Source organism: Cibotium barometz, chromosome 50 (assembly GCF_041138505.1).
Source record: "Cibotium barometz isolate CiBa-2024 chromosome 50, ASM4113850v1, whole genome shotgun sequence".
Taxonomy (NCBI): Eukaryota; Viridiplantae; Streptophyta; class Polypodiopsida; order Cyatheales; family Cibotiaceae; genus Cibotium; species Cibotium barometz.
Genome location: NC_141095.1, coordinates 13,291,698 through 13,310,698, shown reverse-complemented (window position 1 = coordinate 13,310,698; position 19,001 = coordinate 13,291,698). Strand labels below are relative to the sequence as shown.

At 44.6% G+C, this 19,001-nt stretch overlaps 1 protein-coding gene across 1 annotated transcript in view; it reads right to left on the bottom strand.

Annotated features, from left to right (window-relative positions):
• Nucleotides 1–234: 234 nt before the first annotated feature.
• Nucleotides 235–19,001, bottom strand: part of LOC147609821 (E3 ubiquitin ligase BIG BROTHER-related-like) — a 53,436-nt gene continuing 34,669 nt past the window's right edge. The window contains exons 4-8 of the mRNA XM_086786717.1: nt 1,705–1,742; nt 1,572–1,613; nt 1,287–1,411; nt 1,023–1,131; nt 235–530 (exon numbers count right to left, since the gene is read on the bottom strand). Coding sequence (XP_086642843.1) covers nt 495–530; nt 1,023–1,131; nt 1,287–1,411; nt 1,572–1,613; nt 1,705–1,742 — 350 coding nt within the window. The 3' untranslated portion in view covers nt 235–494. The remainder of the gene's footprint in view (nt 531–1,022; nt 1,132–1,286; nt 1,412–1,571; nt 1,614–1,704; nt 1,743–19,001) is intronic.

Below are 19,001 nucleotides of genomic sequence, written 5' to 3'. Positions count from 1 at the left end.
CTCAACTAAAAGAAATCTGATTTCATTTAATGAAAGAGAATGGATCCAACTAAAGAGGTCTAGACTACAGATGATTTCCTTTAGAAATTAAGGTTGACTGGCCATCTATTCCTGTAGGTTGATTTACACAATGCATCATCCCAACCTCCCCCCCCAGCGCACACGCGCACACAAAAAAAAAAAAAAGAACCCAACAAATTGTTGAAAAACCTGAATCCATATCACACAAGTTCCGAGCCAATGATGAGAGGACCCTTCACAGAATTCATTCAGAGGTGAATGTAGGCCTTCACAAATTTTATATACAGTGGCAGTCAGATCAGAGAGAGCCTCAAGATAACAAGCCAAAAACGAGTTGTTTCAATGAAGCCTATTGATTTCTTTTATAAAATAAAATAAAATGGAAGCATGGTCTCCACATTTGCTGTTACTGTTTTCTCAGCTCCATCCACAGATCAAAAGGCCTCTAACGTGAAGCTCCAATGACAGGCCTCTCATGAAGTCACTTCAGCACTGCATATTGGACAAACCTGCCAAAGTATCCGAATATCAAAAAAAAGAAGGGGGGGGGGGGGGGGGGGGGGGAACTATGCAAGCTGATATGCAAACTGACATGGCAGATAAAATTTAAAATGACTGTAAGGCCAGATTCACAGTCATCGCCCACCGCTGCAGGCAAACATGGCACCAGCAGACTGTTCAGAACCACAACTCTTTAACGATCTGCTTTAATCAAAGCAATCAATCGTGCTAGTATATGAGTGAATCTTTGCAACACTGCACCGACGGGAGGTATTTTGCATTTCAGCATCCGTAACTTGGCAAATTGCTAGGCCACTTTACTTCGTGTCCACACTGCTTGTTGTAAATGCAGTCAACAGACCAAGTTGGCCAATAACTTTTTGGCAGCGCCACACTTTCCTGAGGCTTTCACCCCTTTCTGACCCAGCCTAAGCTTACATGGCAGAAAAATGACTCTCTAAGCTGTATAATAGGGTTACAGACATTTGTGTGAGTCCTACCTTGTTGATCTGAAGCCAGTTCTTGATACAATCAGCATGATAGTGGTGTTTGCATGGTAAGGTTGACAACACATCACCATCCTCGTACTCGAAACGGCAAATGACACACCTGCCCCAACCAAAGCATACGGTCAATTTCTTGCATGAACAAAACCATCAATCAGCCTCTTAAAGCAGCACCTACAAATACTCTCAGCTTATACTGTCCCATGATCACATCCATTCAGAAATGAACACACCATGCACTACCCCTAGACAACTTACGGGTCTTCCATACTGGTGCTTGAGCCACCATCTTGGACGAATTTTGAGTAAGGGAGGGCAGCAATAACATCTGGTCTTAGCCCCCTGCTGTGCGTTCCAACTGCTTCTCCCAATGCCACCAGTTCCTGCAGACCATACAAAGGACCAAAATTAAACTCACCTCTTGCAAGATGCAGGCCTTCTTTCTTGGCACCCTCCTAAGAGCAAGCATATCTGCATTCCTTTTTCACCGTGACAATCGAGACCCAAATAAACTATCCATTGAGGAACATAAAAAAAGTTCACCTCATAAGACATGTTATCAGGATCTACATCCTGCCAGGAATCCTGCATTGCAATATGAAATGGTCATACAACAATATGACCTCAACAGAAAGCATGAAAAACATACACAGGACAAGGTAAAGTTCAAAATAACCTGGGACCCATAGCTCTCATCCTCGTCATCTCCATCAGCTGTACCATTGGTTGATTTTTTCACCCCCAAGAAATATGCAGTCAAAATTTAAAAAACCCACCAAAAAATCTCTCCAACTGTACCATCGACCAATTTTTTTCTTCAAGAAGCCACGACATATGCAGTCAAAACTTAAAAAACAGCCAAAAATGATAAGCAAACAAGTAGACAAAAGACAGCAGAACATGTTTGGCCTGCGAATTAGTTTTCAAATCCCAATCCAAAAACCTCATGCTCGCCTCTCTTGGACAGAGTCAAGCAAGGCGAGCTTGCAGGCCAGCTGGAGCTGAACCAAGAGAGGGACTCCTAGAAAGCCAGAGGTTAAACACCTCAAGGCTTTTACCAAATAATGACGGGCTGGGAACATTGACAGACCCTACCAAAGGCACTTATGCCCTTCATTAAAAGGAAGCTGTTAAGGATTTTCTTCCCCCCGTTGTTCAAGGAGGATAATACCCATTTCAATTCGAAGAAGACTTTTCTCTTTGTTAAGCAGCATTGTGCTAACATTTTCTCAACTCCCAGCTTTGTTGGAAATCCTGTTCACTAAGGAAGAGTTCCTGTCACCATTTGGCCACCCAATTGGTCCACCCGTGCTTTCTTATCATGTATGTACAGTGTCCATGGCAGTTGTTTATGCCGGGGATTGATGCCACTCATGTGATACTGTGGACTTGGCTTTCCGTTAGGACTTGTGCCTCTGTGTACATGCCCGGAAATGCTTGGTGGATTGGTGTTCCATTGGGTCTAGCACCTCGTGTACTTGCCTGGAGCATGTCTATTTTGGTATAGTCTCATGAACGGGGATTGTCCATACCAATGCTACATTGCATAGCATCTTTATGTGCTTGCTTGCAATTGAAATTGCATGCTGTTTTCATGCTTGTTTGACCAATGTGTAGTTCCGTGTAAGGGGACGCCCGCTCGCGAACCGTGAATGTGAAACTGTCTGTTGACATGGTTATGTGGCATGTGACAGGTGGTAAGTATTGGTCATAAACCTAGCCCTAGGAGTTACACTAATTTATAAGTGAGTGTGTACACACTTCATTAAGTTTTGGGCGACCAAAACTCACTTATAAATTATGACCAGCCTAATGTTCACACACACTGATATCCCGAGGTGGACATAACCCAATGTCCACCGCCTAGACCTTATCCCCTATGTACAAAGAAAGTAACCAGCCATGTGTCCACTCTAGCTTGCTCCGCAAAGCACCTCCCTGCCACCTTCACTAGACAACTCACCACCTCACTCCCTCTCCTCTCTAGAGATTGGCGCCTCCTTCATAAGGGCTGTTGAGCTGCATTTTTTGCACTTTCTCCTTCCCAACTCCATTTCCAAGCTTGCTAAGGTGTTTCTCAAGCTTCCAAGCATGTTTCCGGATGCTAATCACTCTCCTACACACTCCCAATGACTAAAATTCAACAAAACAACTCTCTTTATTGCTGTAATTTCTGGTCTTTTTGCTGAAAACCCTAATTTCAGCCCTCCTTTCTCAAGTTGAACCATAGGGGAAGCTTTCCCAAGGTTACTTTCATCCTCTTGAAGACTTTTGTTATGAAGAAATGCGACAAATCGAAGATCTCATCATTCCAAGGACTTCCATCGCAAAGACTTCCGCTGTCATTGACTTTACTAGCAATTGGTAAGCTTTTATACTTAAATATGGAAGCAAGTAGCAGGAGGGAGGAACCAGATTACAAGATCATATACCCTGTGTAGTATTCTCTTGTCCTACATGCTCTCTTGCAGATTGTTGCTGCCATCATGTGTTGGTGGAACAATAGAGAGCAGATGGTAGGGAACATGGGCACTTGAGAGGGTAGTGTGGATTGCAAGTCTACATCGACAACCACTTTTTGCAATACTGTATTCATATGCATTGGTATGGAAATCTGGTCAAAAATGCCCATGACACTATGTACTTGATTCTCCCAAGATCAATACACTTTATTTGAGGGAGAGGTCGGCCGTTCCGGCTCATTGTGTGTCTCTTGTCAATTCAACAAATTGCTTCTTGTATTTGAGCAAGTGTCCATCAAATCTTAGCGTATTTAAGTGTATTGATTAGCATTGTGTTCATCCAAGTTACATTGGTATCAGAGCATAGGGTTCTCTTTCACTTCTATCGTGGGAGACGATCACCGTAAACACTAGCTATCTCTACACTTAGAACATTATGGACAGCCATACAATGAATGTTGGAGATGCTAACGCAAGAGGCAGGGACAATGAAATGCATGCCTCCAATGCTTTACAGGATAAGCAAACTCGTATGGTGCACAATAGGGAACATGAATTTGTGGGACAGCCATCCCGTGGCAAAGAGAAGATGCAAGAAGAAGAGTCCATAGTCTTGAAGGCTGAACTTACTCGTATGCAGGCTCTTCTCCATGCACAACAAGCAGAATTGAATCTCTACCGCCGCGAGGATCCATTGGTACATGACCGTTTGAAAGCCAAGAAAGCTGAATCTTATATGCATCATGCAATGGCAATGATTGCTCAAGAGTTGCACATGCAACCGAGGGATGCAACACGTGCATACTTGGCTCGTACCGAGGATGCCTATATGCAGAAAAGGCAACCATCCCACATGTCTTGGAATCCCCACAAGTGCCCGAACAAGAACTTATGTCTAAGAGGATGAATCTCCATGCTATGGGAGAGGAACAATCAGTGACTTCACGCCATGTAGGAATATCTTATGTAGCCGGTGAAGGATACAATGTTTATGGTAGTGGTCAAAATGTGTGTCAAATGCCATTGCCGGTTGAAAATGTGCATGCATAACACATGCAACATAGACTACAATTTTCTGTTGCTGCAACACATGCAACACATGCAACATAGACTACAATTTTCTGTTGCTGCAGGTATTCCGCGTGTCTCTCATGCCACTCATGCCTTCGAGTGTGCTCGTAAGGGAGAAGCTATGGCCGAAAATGTATCAATGCATGTTGAGGGGCCAGCCATGCCTCATGCTTACAGGGCACATGTATCTATGCCTTATGCATCACCTTTTGGTCCTAAAATGATGCCAGTCACCACAGGGGCTGTCCCAATGGACAAACAATAGGAAAAACATGTTGAGATGCAACCACATGCATCAAAGTCTCGTGACTTCAAAGCCGGAGACAAATCTGTGAAGTTTGACGCATATCATGGGAAGAGTTCAAGGAGAAGTTCTATGCTCAATTCTTGCCTCCCCATGCATTGTGGCGCCTTTAAATGGCTGTGATGTATTGCTTGAAAAGCCTTGGCATACACGTATTGATCCGTGCAAGGCTTACAAGACCAACAGAATCACCTTCATGCAAAAAGGCTGAGAGCATGTAATTGATGCTGGTGAATAGGGTGATACCATTCCCCTTGTATCTCATGTACAAATTAAGAAAGTAATGAAAAACAGTGTTTTTGCGTACTTGATTTTTATACGAGATCATGTTGAGGAAAATAATGTACATGTAAACACTCTTAGTAATGATAGGCTGAAATTTTTGCAAGAGCACAATGATTGTTTTGCTGATGAGTTACCAAATGAGTTGCCACCCATACGACCGGAAGATCATCGCATTGATCTTGTGCCGGATAGCTCACCACCTAATAGGCCAGCCTATCGTGTAAGTGCATCCCAAAAAGAGGAGATCATGAAGCAGGTAAATGAGCTTCTTGAGAAGGGTTTGGTTCAAGCCAAGCTCTTCCCCATATTGTTCACCCGTCCTCTTGGTTCAAAAGAAGGATGGATCCTTTCGTATGTGTGTGGATTATAGAGCTTTGAATAAGCTTACCGTCAAAAATCGATTTCCGATTCCACGCATAGACGACATTCTTGACAAGTTGGATGGATCGACATGCTTTAGCCCAATTGATCTCACGAGTGGGTATCATCAAGTGCATGTAGTGCCTGAGGATGTACACAAAACTACTTTCAGGACAGCATTTGGGCTTTATGAGTATACTCATATTATGCCTTTTGGTCTTACGAATGTCCCGGCTACATTCAATAGAATGATAGATCGCATATTCCGTGGGTACAGAAAATTTACAGGTGTCTTCTTTGATGACATCCTAGTATTCTCGAACACCGAAGAAGAGCATAGAGCTCATTTGGCCATTGTTTTTGAAGAACTCTTCATAAATGCAAAGAAGAGTGAGTTCTTCTTGTCAGAGATACATTACATAGTGTGTCCAAAGATGGAGTGCGGATGGATCCTGCTAAAATTGATGCAATTCGGAATTAGCCCGAATTGAGTTCGGTGCATGAAATTCGTAGTTTTCTTGGATTATGCTCTTACTACCGCAGGTTCATTCGGCACTTTGCATGGATTGCTTCTCCTTAGCATGATTTGACAAAGAAGAAGGCCACATTCAAATGGACTAATGTAGAGAGGGATGCATTTCTCAAATTGAAAGATGCAACTACTCATGGTCGAGTGTTGATCATTCGAGATTTGCAAAAGCCTTTTAGTGTGGAATGTGATGCATCTGGAAATTGCATAGGAGCTGTCCTTAATCAAAAGGGACATGCCGTGGCTTATGAGAGCCGTAGATTGCATGATGCAAAGCTATCTCTTGGCATTTATGAGAAAGAGCTCTTGTCTATAATTCATGCACTTACTATATAGAAACATTACCTTCTTGGGGTTGATTTCACTGTGAAGACAGATCACCATAGTTTGAGGTATTTTCTTACTCAAACTAAGTTGTCAGAGAAGCATATGAGCATGGCCAATTTCCTCTCTATGTTTCATTTTCAGATCTTGCACACCCCAGGAAAGAAGAATGTAGTGGCCGATACATTGTCACGAAAGCCGTATGTAGCAACTATCTCCGTTGCCTCTCATGGGGACTTGTCTGCCATGCGTGATTTGTATCATACGAATGCTGATTTTACCACTATTTGGATTGATTTGATGGCTGGTCATGCACACGCCTCATATGTGATCAAAGAGAGTTATCTCATGAAAGATAATTGCCTATGTGTGGTGTCTGACATGAGGCAAAAGGTTTTGGATGAGTGCCATGCTCCTCTATATGGTAGTCATAGAGGCATAATGCCTACTACGCACATGATTGAGCGGTATCTCTTTTGGCCAGGTATGTGAAAGGACTCATGTGCACATGTACGTGCATGTATCACCTGTCAAAAGGTGAAATTTGATAAGCAAAAGGCACCAGGTTTGCTTCAGCCATTGCCTATTTCCACGCAGCCATGGGAAAGTATTACAATGGATTTCATTATGGACTTGCCACGCACCCAACAGGGTAATGATGTAATTTGGACAATTGTGGACAGGTTTAGCAAGCAAGCTCATTTCTTGCTGGTCAAAAAGACCATCAAAGCTGAGCATATAGTTAAAATATATCTTGCACAAGTGTTCAAGCATCATGGAATGTCGAAGTCCATTGTGGGGGATAGAGATCCCAGGACTACAAGTCTCTTTTGGCGGGCCTTATTTGATAACATGGACACCAAATTGGACTTCTCATCAGCTTATCACCCTCAAACAAATGGGCGAAGTGAGGCTGCAAATTCAGCCATGTTGGATCTCTTGAAATGTTATGTGGCAGATCAGAAGTCTTCTAGGGAGAAGTACTTACCACTTGTGGAATTTGCATACAACAACACGGTGCATGCATCTACGAGAAAGGCCCCATTTGAGATTGTTTATGGTAAGGTCGTTTTACCACCCATCCTTCACACAAAGGATGAGATATTTGCAGTTGATGAGTATCTAAGAGACTTGGATATTGCTTTTACTCGGATGCAGATAGTCATTGCAAGGTCACAAGACAAGCATAAAAAGGCTGCCGACAAGCACAGAAGACAATTGGATGTTAAAGAGAATGATTGGGTATTGCTGAAATTTGAGAAAGCAAAGACTTGCAAAGAGGCCTGGCAAAGAGGGTGCATATCCTCAGCAACCAAGTACTATGGGTCTTTTCAAGTCATCGAAAAGATCAATGAAGTAGCTTTCAGATTGGCATTACCTAGTCATTAGCACATACACAATGTTTTTCATGTGAGTCTCCTTCGCAAGTATATAGAGCCGGAGCCCAATGAAACAGTCATTGAAGATCCACCAGAAGTGGATAAGTTGAGGAGATCTTGCAGCCAGAGTAGATTGTGTATCATAAGGAACGCAAGCTTGCTGTGCAGGCAAAGTTGTCAAGCGTTACCTTGTCAAGTTTAAGAACTATCTTCCCATTGATGCTAAATGGGTAGATGAAGAGTTCTTTAGAGATTGCCTACATGTGCTTCAGATATATTTGGATGCTTTTCAATTGCATACAACGGAAGGGAGGGGAGGTCACCATTTGGGCACCCAATTGGTCCACCCATGCTTTCTTATCATGTATGTACATTGGATTGGTGTCCAAAGCAGTTGTTTATGCCGAGGATTGATGCCACTCATGTGTTACTGTGGACTTGGCTTTCCGTTGGGACTTGTGCCTCTGTGTACATGCCCGGAAATGCTTGGTGGATTGGTGTTCCATTGGATCTCGTACCTCGTGTACTTGCTTGGAGCACATCTATTTTGGTATAGTCTCATGAACGCGGATTGTCCATACCAATGTTACATTGCATAGCATATTTATGTGCTTGCTTGCAATTAAAATTGCATGTTGTTTTCATGCTTGCTTGACCAATGCGTGGTTCCGGGTAAGGGGACGCCCGCCGGCGAACCGTGCGTGTGAAACTGTCTGCTGACATGGTTATGTGGCATATGACAGGTGGTAAGTATTGGTCATAAACCTAGCCTTAGGAGTTAGCACTAATTTATAAGTGAGTGTGTACACACTTCATTAAGTTTTGGGCGACCAAAATTCACTTATAAATTATGACTAGCCCAGTGTTCACACACACTAATGTCCCGAGGTGGACATAACCCAATGTCCACCGCCTAGACCTTATCCCCTTTGTACAAAGGGAGTAACCAGCCATGTGTCCACTCTAGCTTGCTCCACAAAGCACCTGCCTACCGCCTACACTGGACAACTCACCACCTCACTCCTCCTCCTCTCTCTAGAGATTGGTGCCTTCTTCATGGGGACTGTTGGGCTGCATTTTCTGCACTTCCTCCTTCCCAACTCCATTTCCAAGCTTGCTAAGGTGTTTCTCAACCTTCCAAGAGAGTTTCCGGATGCTAATCACTCTCCTACACACTCCTAATGACTGAAATTCAGCAAAACAGCTCTCTTTATTGCTGTAATTTTTGGTCTTTTCAACTCTCCCCAAGGTTACCTTTATCCTCTTGAAGACTTTTGTCACGAAGAAATGCGACTAATCGAAGATCTCATCGTTCCAAGGACTTCCATCGCGAAGACTTCCGCTGTCATCAACTCTACTTGCAATTGGTAAGCTTTTATGCTTAAATATGTAAGCAAGTAGCAGAAGGGAGGAACCGGATTACAAGATCACATATCCTATGTAGTGTTCTCTTGTCCTACGTGCTCTCTTGCAGATTGTTGCTACCATGTGTTAGTGGAACAATAGAGAATAAATGGTAGGAAACATGGGCACTTGAGAGGGTAGTGTGGATTGCAAGTCTACATCGACAGCCACTTGTTTGCAATACTGTATTCATATGCATTGGTATGGAAAATTGGTCAGAAATGCCCATGACACTATGTACTTGATTCTCCCAAGATCAATACACTTTATTTGAGGGAGGGGTCGGCGGTTCCGGTTAATTGTGTGTCTCTTGTCAATTCAGCAAATTACTTCTTGTATTATTTGAGTAAGTGTCTATCAAATATTAGTGTATTTAAGTGTATTGATTAGCATTGTGTTCATCCAAGTTACAGTTCCACAATGCAGTTTTGTCTATGAAGAATAGCAAGAGCCTTGGCATAGACAAATTACCTGCAGAATTTCTACAAGATGTGATACTTTGGGAAACTGAGTCAAACATGCCACTCTACCCTTGACATTAACATAGGGATTATTAAGCTGAATCATAATAAGGGAGAAGAGGATATCCTCTCCAATTCGCGTCCTCTAATTATGCTCACCACAATATATAAATCAATGGCATAGCAATCATATGGCCGTGTGGATTCGCCTAGAGTGTTAAAGATTTGTTAAAGAAAGGTGTATATTAGATGCCATAATTGCCTTGTAAAAAGGCATCGATACAAGCAGGTCTTTTTTTTTCAATTGACTTTAAGAAACCTTGTGACAAAGCTAAAATGGTGTTACTAGCGTGGGCATTTCCCAATATTTCTACACTTGGGGCTCTAGAGGACACCAAGCCTCCCAAAAGACCAAGGTTGTACAAGCTTTCGGAATGAAAGACTCACCCAGTACCAAGAACCATGGTGCCTAGAACTTGGGCATAAGATCTTGTTCTCACGAGAAGCACTCTTAGCAAGCCCCAAAACCCTAGCGAAGGATTCACACGTGAATGTTCAATGAGTGTCACAAAGTGGACATTGGATAGTTGTAATGAAGTGTCACGTGCACACCCATCAGGTGTACAAGTGGCATGGCATCATCAAGCATTAAACAAGACATTTAAGTATTAGTCAGGCATATATCAGCATAAGCATGTATATGGGGGTGTTTCAGCACCAACATCAGCACCTTAGTCTTCATGACCATGTAAGGCATCAGGTCGGGGTTGTTAGCACCAGCCAACAGCATGGTATGCGCAGCCGACAGCCTTGTAGGCATTTATGACAAGTGGTGATCATCTGGGGGGCTGGCCGACTGCAGCAAACTGGCCAACCAGCAGCCATGTTCACATATAAATAGAAGCGCATCTAGTTCAGTTCATATATCTCAGTTCAGCAACGCATTGATCATCCTATCCTCAGCGTTTCCTTCTTAGGCAACAAGGAGAGCATCAGTTCGTCATCTGTTTATCAATTCAGCATCAGTACATCAGCATTTCAGCATACAGACAGCATCGCATCAGTTCTAAGCATTCCCTTCAGCGTTTCCTTCCCAGGAGACAAGGGAAAGTCAGTGGGATAGAAGTTCATCTAGCATATAGGCAGCATACAGCATATAGTTCATCATTCCTACCTCCTACATAGAGGGAAGCCGGCATCGAAGGGTGGACCTCAGCATTGGGGTGTCCTCAGCATCAGCAGTCAGCCCATCCATCTCATCCCGAGAAGGATCCTCATCTAGGACAGCATCATAGATCTACTTAGATCTCATTGTGCACCCATTCATCTAATATAGCTGCATTGCATTGCATTGACACTATACGTCTCTCTCTTGAGCATCATTAAGTGCAGTTTAGTTAGCCTAAGGTTGTGTTTACGACGGTCAATCCCTCACATATCACATGAAGGATGGACAAGTTATAACTTCAGCTGTGGCACACCTTGCCTTAGGGCTGAACTGGAACAACCAGGTAGCAACAGCAAAGTTGTGTGCAGCCAATACACGCAGCGAGTCAAGTGTGTGGGAACCTCCTCTTAGAAGGACCTTATATAAGCAATGATGTGTAAAGGTGACACCTCTTAGGGACACTCGGCATCATGCCTAATAGAAATATGCTTGTCCGCGATTCCTTTCCTTAATCCATGTTTATCCCCTTAATCGCTTCGATTAAATGCTGTTAATCTTTGTACATCTGCTAATGACCTCTCTCTCGCTTCCATGTGGACCTTAGATTAAGGACACAGACATGAAGTTAGGGGAAAGGAGTTGTGGATAAACATATTTGTATTATGATAACTGGCCCTTTTTATAGGAGAGGCCCCCTCGGCAAGGTGTGTGCATATGCTGCCACCACACATGCCACATGTCAAGGCATGATGCCAAGTGTCCCTAAGAAGTGTCACCTTTACACATCATTGCTTATATAAGATCCTTCTAAGAGGTTGTTCCCGTACACAAAGGAACCCACACACTAGCGGGTTGTTCATACACTAGAGCCACATTATTAAACCTAAGCTCACACACACTAGAGTGCTAGTTTACACAACCACCTAGCACTAGTTTATTTCCACATTAACTCCTATTAATATTTAGCATTTTCACATTAATTACTATTAATATTTAGCATTCCCTCCCATAGTGAAAATGTGGCTAGAAAGCCAAGCCATCATTGACTAGGTTTGCTTTCTCTCTCTCTCTCTCTCTCTCTCTCTCTCTCTCTCTCTCTCTCTCTCTCTCTCAGCACACTCTAGTGCTTATTTGCTTCCACTCTGTGCACTCATTCACCGTATCAGAGCTCCCGGTTCTGAGTTCTCTCTGCTGCCCTAGATTTTGCCTTACCGCCCCTTCACCTCTGCATTTTTTCTCAGATTTGCAGCCCTCTGGTTGCTGCGTTTTGTGGACAGTTGCTGCTGGTCGCTCTGCCTTCACTTGGGCTTCATCGCTTTCAGCCTGAAGGTAGTTTTTCATCAGCGTTTTTCTCTCCTAGGAGTGTGGAACTGGTCAGCCTGTATTTTCAGGTCTGCAGTCCCTTGTTTGGCTGGGTTTTCCTCTCCAGTGTGGACATTACGGTTTACCTATTGCAGAGGGGGTCTTGTGGTGATTCTGGCTTTGGTAGCTCTTGAAGGAGCGAGAGTGCGCAGAGATGGCCCAGCTGGCCGCCTTCCACAGAGCCCACCATCCCTTCAACCCATTCACCCGTAAAGGGTGGTGGAGGGATATGGGAGGCCTAACGGTCCTTTGACCCTTATACTAAGGGTTTTCAACACTTTTCAATGCATGTGGGAGAATTCCCTTACGCGTGTCAGCTGAGGAGACGGCTCTTCCAACACCTTCCCTGGCGTCGAACTCGGCTCCACGGCGGCAATCGCGACAAAGGCTGCAACGTCATGCGATAGCTTGGCTCAGGGGCTTGACAACGGCTTAGGCTCAGAGGCAACATTCGCTTGGCCATGGCAGCAACAGCTTGGTCAGGGGCCATGGCGAGCTTGGGCGCAGAGGCTTTACGAAGAGCTTGGCTTGGCTCAGCCCAGCAACGTGTACACACAAGCAGGAGCAGACCACAAGCAGAGCAAGGCGTGATGGGAGAGGGAACAGCAATTAGGGTTAGAGTTCATTCATGGGAGACATACACAGAGAAGCAAGGGAGAGAGAGAGAGAGAGAGTTGTGGGGATAAGTCAACTCATGAGGCATGAGTGTGTGACTCCCCTATCACACATGTATATTGCACTAGTACACATAGTGCACTTAGTACATTAAAAGTACTAAGTGTACTATGTACTATAACTTATGGGCTTGTACACACTATAAGGGTGGGCATAACGCCTTTACCCCAACAACCTCCCACTTAAAGGCAAAGTGCCCTTAAATGAAGGAAAAGAAAAAATCAGCATGTACATGATAATATACAAGGCCATATCAAGGCTGAAACTGGCCTCATCCAATGCCCATCAAGTGTCTGCAATGAGCAAACCGCTCCGGAGGCAAACTCTTTGTCAACAGATCAGCCGGGTTGTCATCCGTATGAATCTTAACAAGCTGAATTTGCTTGTTCTCTATCACCTCTCTGATGAAGTGATACTTCACATCCACATGCTTCGTCTTTGCATGAAAGACAGGGTTCTTTGCCAACTGGATGGCACTCTGACTGTCACAATGCAACAATGGAATATCCCCTGTATAGCCCAAATCAACCACTAACCGAGATAGCCATAATGCCTCCTTGCAAGCCTCTATGGCTGCAATATACTCGGCCTCTGTAGTAGATAAGGCTGTGCACTTCTGCATCCTGGATATCCATGACACAGCACCTCCTGTGAATGTAAATACATAACCGGTAGTAGACTTCCGGTTATCTGGATGACCGGCATAATCCGAATCCGTGTAACCATGCACTAATGCATCCTGTTTGCCAAAGCAAATGCACAAATCCTGTGTGCCCTTCAAGTATCTCATGACACCTTTCGCTGCTTCCCAATGCTTCTTGCCAGGGTTGGCCATGTATCTAGAAACCACTCCCACTGCAAATGCAATGTCCGGCCTAGTAGCAACCATGGCATACATGAGACTGCCACAAGCTGAAGCATACGGAATCTTGGCCATATCAGCCCTGTCTCTATCTGACTGTGGGCTGTCCATAGCACTGAGTTTCACATATGGAGGCAAAGGAGTACTAGCCTTCTTCCCCCCGTCCATATTGAACCTCTGCAAGACTTTGCCAATGTATTCCTTCTGAGACAAACACAACACATGCTGATTTCTGTCCCGAAGTATCCGCATACCCAAAATGTGATTTGCATCACCCAAATCCTTCATATCAAAGGTTTCATGCAGCCTCTTCTTCAAAGCATCCATCTCTTTACGAGATTTCCCAACAATCAACATATCATCAACATACAAAATGAGAATCAATAGACTGCCATCCAAAGCTTTCTTGGTGTACAAGCAGTGATCTATGTCACTTCTCCTGAATTTCTGTGATTTCATGAATGTATCAAATTTATGATACCATTCTCTCGGTGCCTGTTTGAGCCCATAAAGACTCTTTTTCAGCTTGCATACAAGCTTCTCCTTTCCACTTACTACATAACCCTCTGGCTGCTGCATATATATCTCCTCATGGAGATCACCGTGAAGAAAAGCAGTCTTCACATCCATCTGAATCAAGTCCAGATCATCATGCGCAACCAAAGCTAACACAGCTCTAAGTGTGGTCATTTTGACCACTGGAGAGAAGATCTCATCAAAGTCCACACCATATTCCTGCTTGAAGCCCTTAGCCACTAACCTGGCTTTGTATCTTGGCTTTGCATCTGGTGCAACTTTGAGCCTGTAAACCCACTTGCATGGCAAAACCTTCTTGCCTGCAGGCAAATGCACCAACTTCCAAGTTCCATTTTTATGCAGAGAATCCATCTCTGACTTCATGGCACGCTCCCATAGAGCTTTGTCTGCCCTCTGTAAAGCCTCCTTGTAACATGAGGGCTCCCCACAGTCAGTAAGCATCAAATAGTCAACCCCTGGAACAAACCTGTCAGGGACTCTGGAGGGTCTTGTGGACCTCCGTACCCAATGACCATCATTTGCAGGTTGCTGTCCAGCCTGCATATCACCCATTGGTGGCTCCTGTTCCATGCCATAAGGCTGAAATATCATGCCCGGTATCTCCTCTAACTGTGGTATATCCATAGGGATATCTTCTGCCATCTCTGGCTGTCCATTTGGACCATTTTCAGCACCATTTAAGGGCTGGTTTTCCTGCTGTAATGGCTGATTTACAGCCCTTTGTTGTTGTCCATGATGTCCATCATCATCAAAGATGACTCTGCCAGGCTCCTGTTGCCTTGCAGGCTCCTTATACATGCATGTTTCATCAAAAATGACATCATTGCTGCGTATGATCTTTCTATTCACGGGATCCCAAAGTCTATACCCCATTTCACCTCTGTCACCATATCCTAGGAATATGCATTTGTGAGACTTAGGATCAAGTTTGGTGCGCATTTCCCTGCGTATGTGCACGTACGCAACGCAACCAAACACTTTCAAGTGCTTGTATGACGGAGGCTTCCCTGTCCATACTTCTTCTGGCACTTTCCCACCAAGCCTCGTGTTAGGTGACCTGTTTATAAGGTGAACGGCTGTCATAACAGCTTCAGCCCAAAAACCATGAGGTAATGCAGCATGTGACAACATAGAACGGACCTTCTCCTGAATGGTCCTGTTCATCCTCTCTGCTGTCCCGTTTTGTGGAGGATCATAAGGAGTAGAGAGCTCCCTCTTGATGCCTTTAGCATCACTCTTTCTCTTTGTCTTTGCCTTTTCCCTTTTCTATTTGATCATTTTTCCATTTGTAGCATTGTTTTTTGATGTGTCCCTTCTTGCCACAATAATGGCATTCCAAATCCTTTTTGGAGCGAGACTTGCTCCTTCCCCTTTCTTGGCTTTTCCCCCTTTGCTGGGATCTCCCACGTGCATTCATTGCATTGGACTTTCCAACAGAGTTGTTTTTCCTGTTCATCTCTTCTTGAAGAAGAGCACCCTCAACATCTGCATATGACAGCATAGCATGCGAATTGCTAGTGGCTGTCTTGAATGTGTCCCAACTCTCTGGCAAAGTGCATAACAAAAAAGTGGCTTTGAACTCATCGTCCATTGCCAGCTTTTGATTGATAACTTGGCTGACAATACCATTAAACTCATTGAGATGGGCTGTCATAGATGCCCCTTCCTTCATCTGAAGACCTATGAGTTTCTTCAACCAATACACTTTGCTTGAGGCACTTTGTTGGGCATACAAGTCCTGCAATCTCTGCCACATTCCCCAAGCTGTCTTCTCTTCACGAATGCTGAAAAGTAATGAGTCTGACACAGACAACATGATAGTAGATCTTGCCAGCTCATCCATATCTTCCCACTCTTCAGCAGTAAGAGAAGCGGGCATCACACCCCTTTCTTTGATAGGCTTGTGCTGCTTTTTCTGGAGCAACACATTGTAGCACTGGGTTTGCCAAATATCATAATTATGCGAGCCTTCAAGCTTCTTGATGTGAAGCAATGAAGAGCTCTCACCTGTGGTTGCCATAGCAAAATGCAACCTGTCAATGCCTGACTCCCTGCAAAATGTGCAAACACTGCACCAAAAGCACACAAAGTGCTCACAGTTTTTCTCCCAAGCTTTATCTCCCACTGCGGAAGCAAGAATGCAACTTTTCTCCCACTTTTTGTGATGAAAACACCAAAATCTGGTTGCTGCAGATTTTGGACAGCACCTTAAATGTGCTCTTTTGCCCTTCCAAAGTACTGTACAGCAGTACCAAGTGCTCACCAATGATGTACCAAACCTGTACCGGCAAGTTCAGCAGCTGAATTTGAACCTTTTGGTCACTCAAAACAGTGTACAGCCATGCCAAAACATGCACAAAGCTGTGCCAAATCTGTACCAGCAGGTACAGTAGCAATAAATGCTCTCCTGGCTGTCCAAATGAGTGAAAATCAGACTTTTACAGTCCTGTACACTGCATACAACAGTCCCGAACAGAAATTGGGCAAAAGCCCCTTGACTGCAAGCTGATTTCTGAGGATTCAAGGCATAAATGTCTTGCCTGCTGGTTTGCCAAGCTCAACAAGCATACAAACTTGAAAAGCCCCTTGATTTGAGATCAATTTCTGATCATGCATGGTACATTGGCGCACATGAAGGCATCCAGAGTGTTCACGATGCTTCCCCTTGGCCACATATACATCAAATACATGAAAGCCCCTTGATTTACAGGCACATTGAGTGCTTGTAAGGCATCAGCACATTATCCACAGCATCAAATGCGATTGCCTGCATGCAAATCAACCAAATCGGCACAATAGCCCCTTGATTTGCACTACAATTTGCTGCAATTTTGCCCAAATGTGCGATTTTTCACATCATACAGCATGTATGAGTGCTTAATTGCACAATTACATTAAAAGCCCCAAATTTCGACATCCAATTTCCTGCAAATTGATCCTGATTTGACCAATTTCCTGCAAATTGATCCTGATTGTGACCAATGTCACCCAATTTTGCCAATTTTGCTCAAAAATTGAGCAATTGGGCACCTGTACCTGCTCAATTGTTGATTGTACTTGCTCAATTGCAAATCCCAAAAAAAAATTGAGGCAAATACCTTTTAATTTCTGATTTTCCTTCAATTTGCAGGCTGTTGCAGGAGATGGGGGCAATTCTTGCTGCTGCAGATTGTTGGTGCAGAAAGAGTGCCTTTTATTATGTTTCCAGACGAGTAGGTGCTGCTGCTGCCGCCTAAGGAACTGCTGCTACTCTTCCTCTGACCTAAAGATGGATGCAGGCAAGATCGCACAGCTGAAGGCTTTCATTCAGCTCTGCAACTCCAGCCCAGCGGTCTTGAAGGACCCTTCTCTGCGTTTCTTTTGGAATTACCGGTCACGGCAGAGTTCAACAAGCAAACACGTACGGTGGTGCACGTCAGTGGGGGCAACAGATGGCTGAGGCGAGGGCGGCTTTGGGCCACGCGCTGATGATTAACACGCCTTCGCCAATTTTAACGCCCGCCAGTGCTCCACGCTCGACGCCTACACGATTAGAGTCGCTCACATAGCTGCTTACGCTTTGCATTCGCCTAGCTTCGCCTTGTACTGCTGCCTTCGCCAAGCGCTGGTGCTACACGCAACTTGGGCTGGCCTGTTGGGCAGCGTAGGCTACTTGCTGCTGCCGCCTAGCGCTGGCGCTACACGCAAGGGGGTTGGTGATGCTGCTTTCGTTCACGCCCAGCACTGAGCTAACACAAGTTTTCTTTGCTCGATCAAACAGAGAGGACGAGCCTGCTCCAGCTTCAGCTTCAGCTACGCGATTCTGAAGAAACTCAGCGTCAACCCCTAGTCGACCTGCAGGCTCTGATACCAGTTGATGGGAGAGGGAACAGCAATTAGGGTTAGAGTTCATTCATGGGAGACATACACAGAGAAGCAAGGGAGAGAGAGAGAGAGAGAGTTGTGGGGATAAGTCAACTCATGAGGCATGAGTGTGTGACTCCCCTATCACACATGTATATTGCACTAGTACACATAGTGCACTTAGTACATTAAAAGTACTAAGTGTACTATGTACTATAACTTATGGGCTTGTACACACTATAAGGGTGGGCATAACGCCTTTACCCAACAAGGCGAGGAGAGCGACCCGCTCTGATACCATGTTGAAGGAGCGAGAGTGCGCAGAGATGGCCCAGCTGGCCGCCTTCCCACAGAGCCCACCAATCCCTTCAACCCACTCACCCGTAAAGGGTGGTGGAGGGATATGGGAGGCCTAAGGGTCCTTTGACCCTTATACTAAGGGTTTTCAACCCTTTTCAATGCATGTGGAATAATTCCTTACACGTGTTAGCTGAGGAGACGGATCTTCCAACAGTGGCAACCTTGGTACTTGTGGTGGACACTTCTTCTTCTGAGATTGAGCGTTTTTTTTCTTGAGGAGAGCCCGAGCTACAGTCCTAGTTGATGCCTTTTCCTCTTGCACCCTCTTACAACATATTCCCATGCCCTGTGTGGCTACCTTTTCTCTCTATATCAAATCTGCATTTTTCGCTTCCCTCTTCTAGTGGCCTCAAAGGTTGGAGGTACGGTCGACAGAAGCTTCTACACCCTCTTACAACATATTCCCATGCCCTGTGTGGCTGCCTTTTCTCTCTATATCAAATCTGCATTTTTCGCTTCCCTCTTCTAGTGGCCTCAAAGGTTGGAGGTACGGTCGACAGAAGCTTCTACGTTTTTTGCTACAGGAGGATTTTTGAGTGCTGTCCAGCCTCTTAGGGCTGCGTTTTGGTGGGAGGAAGGGACCTACA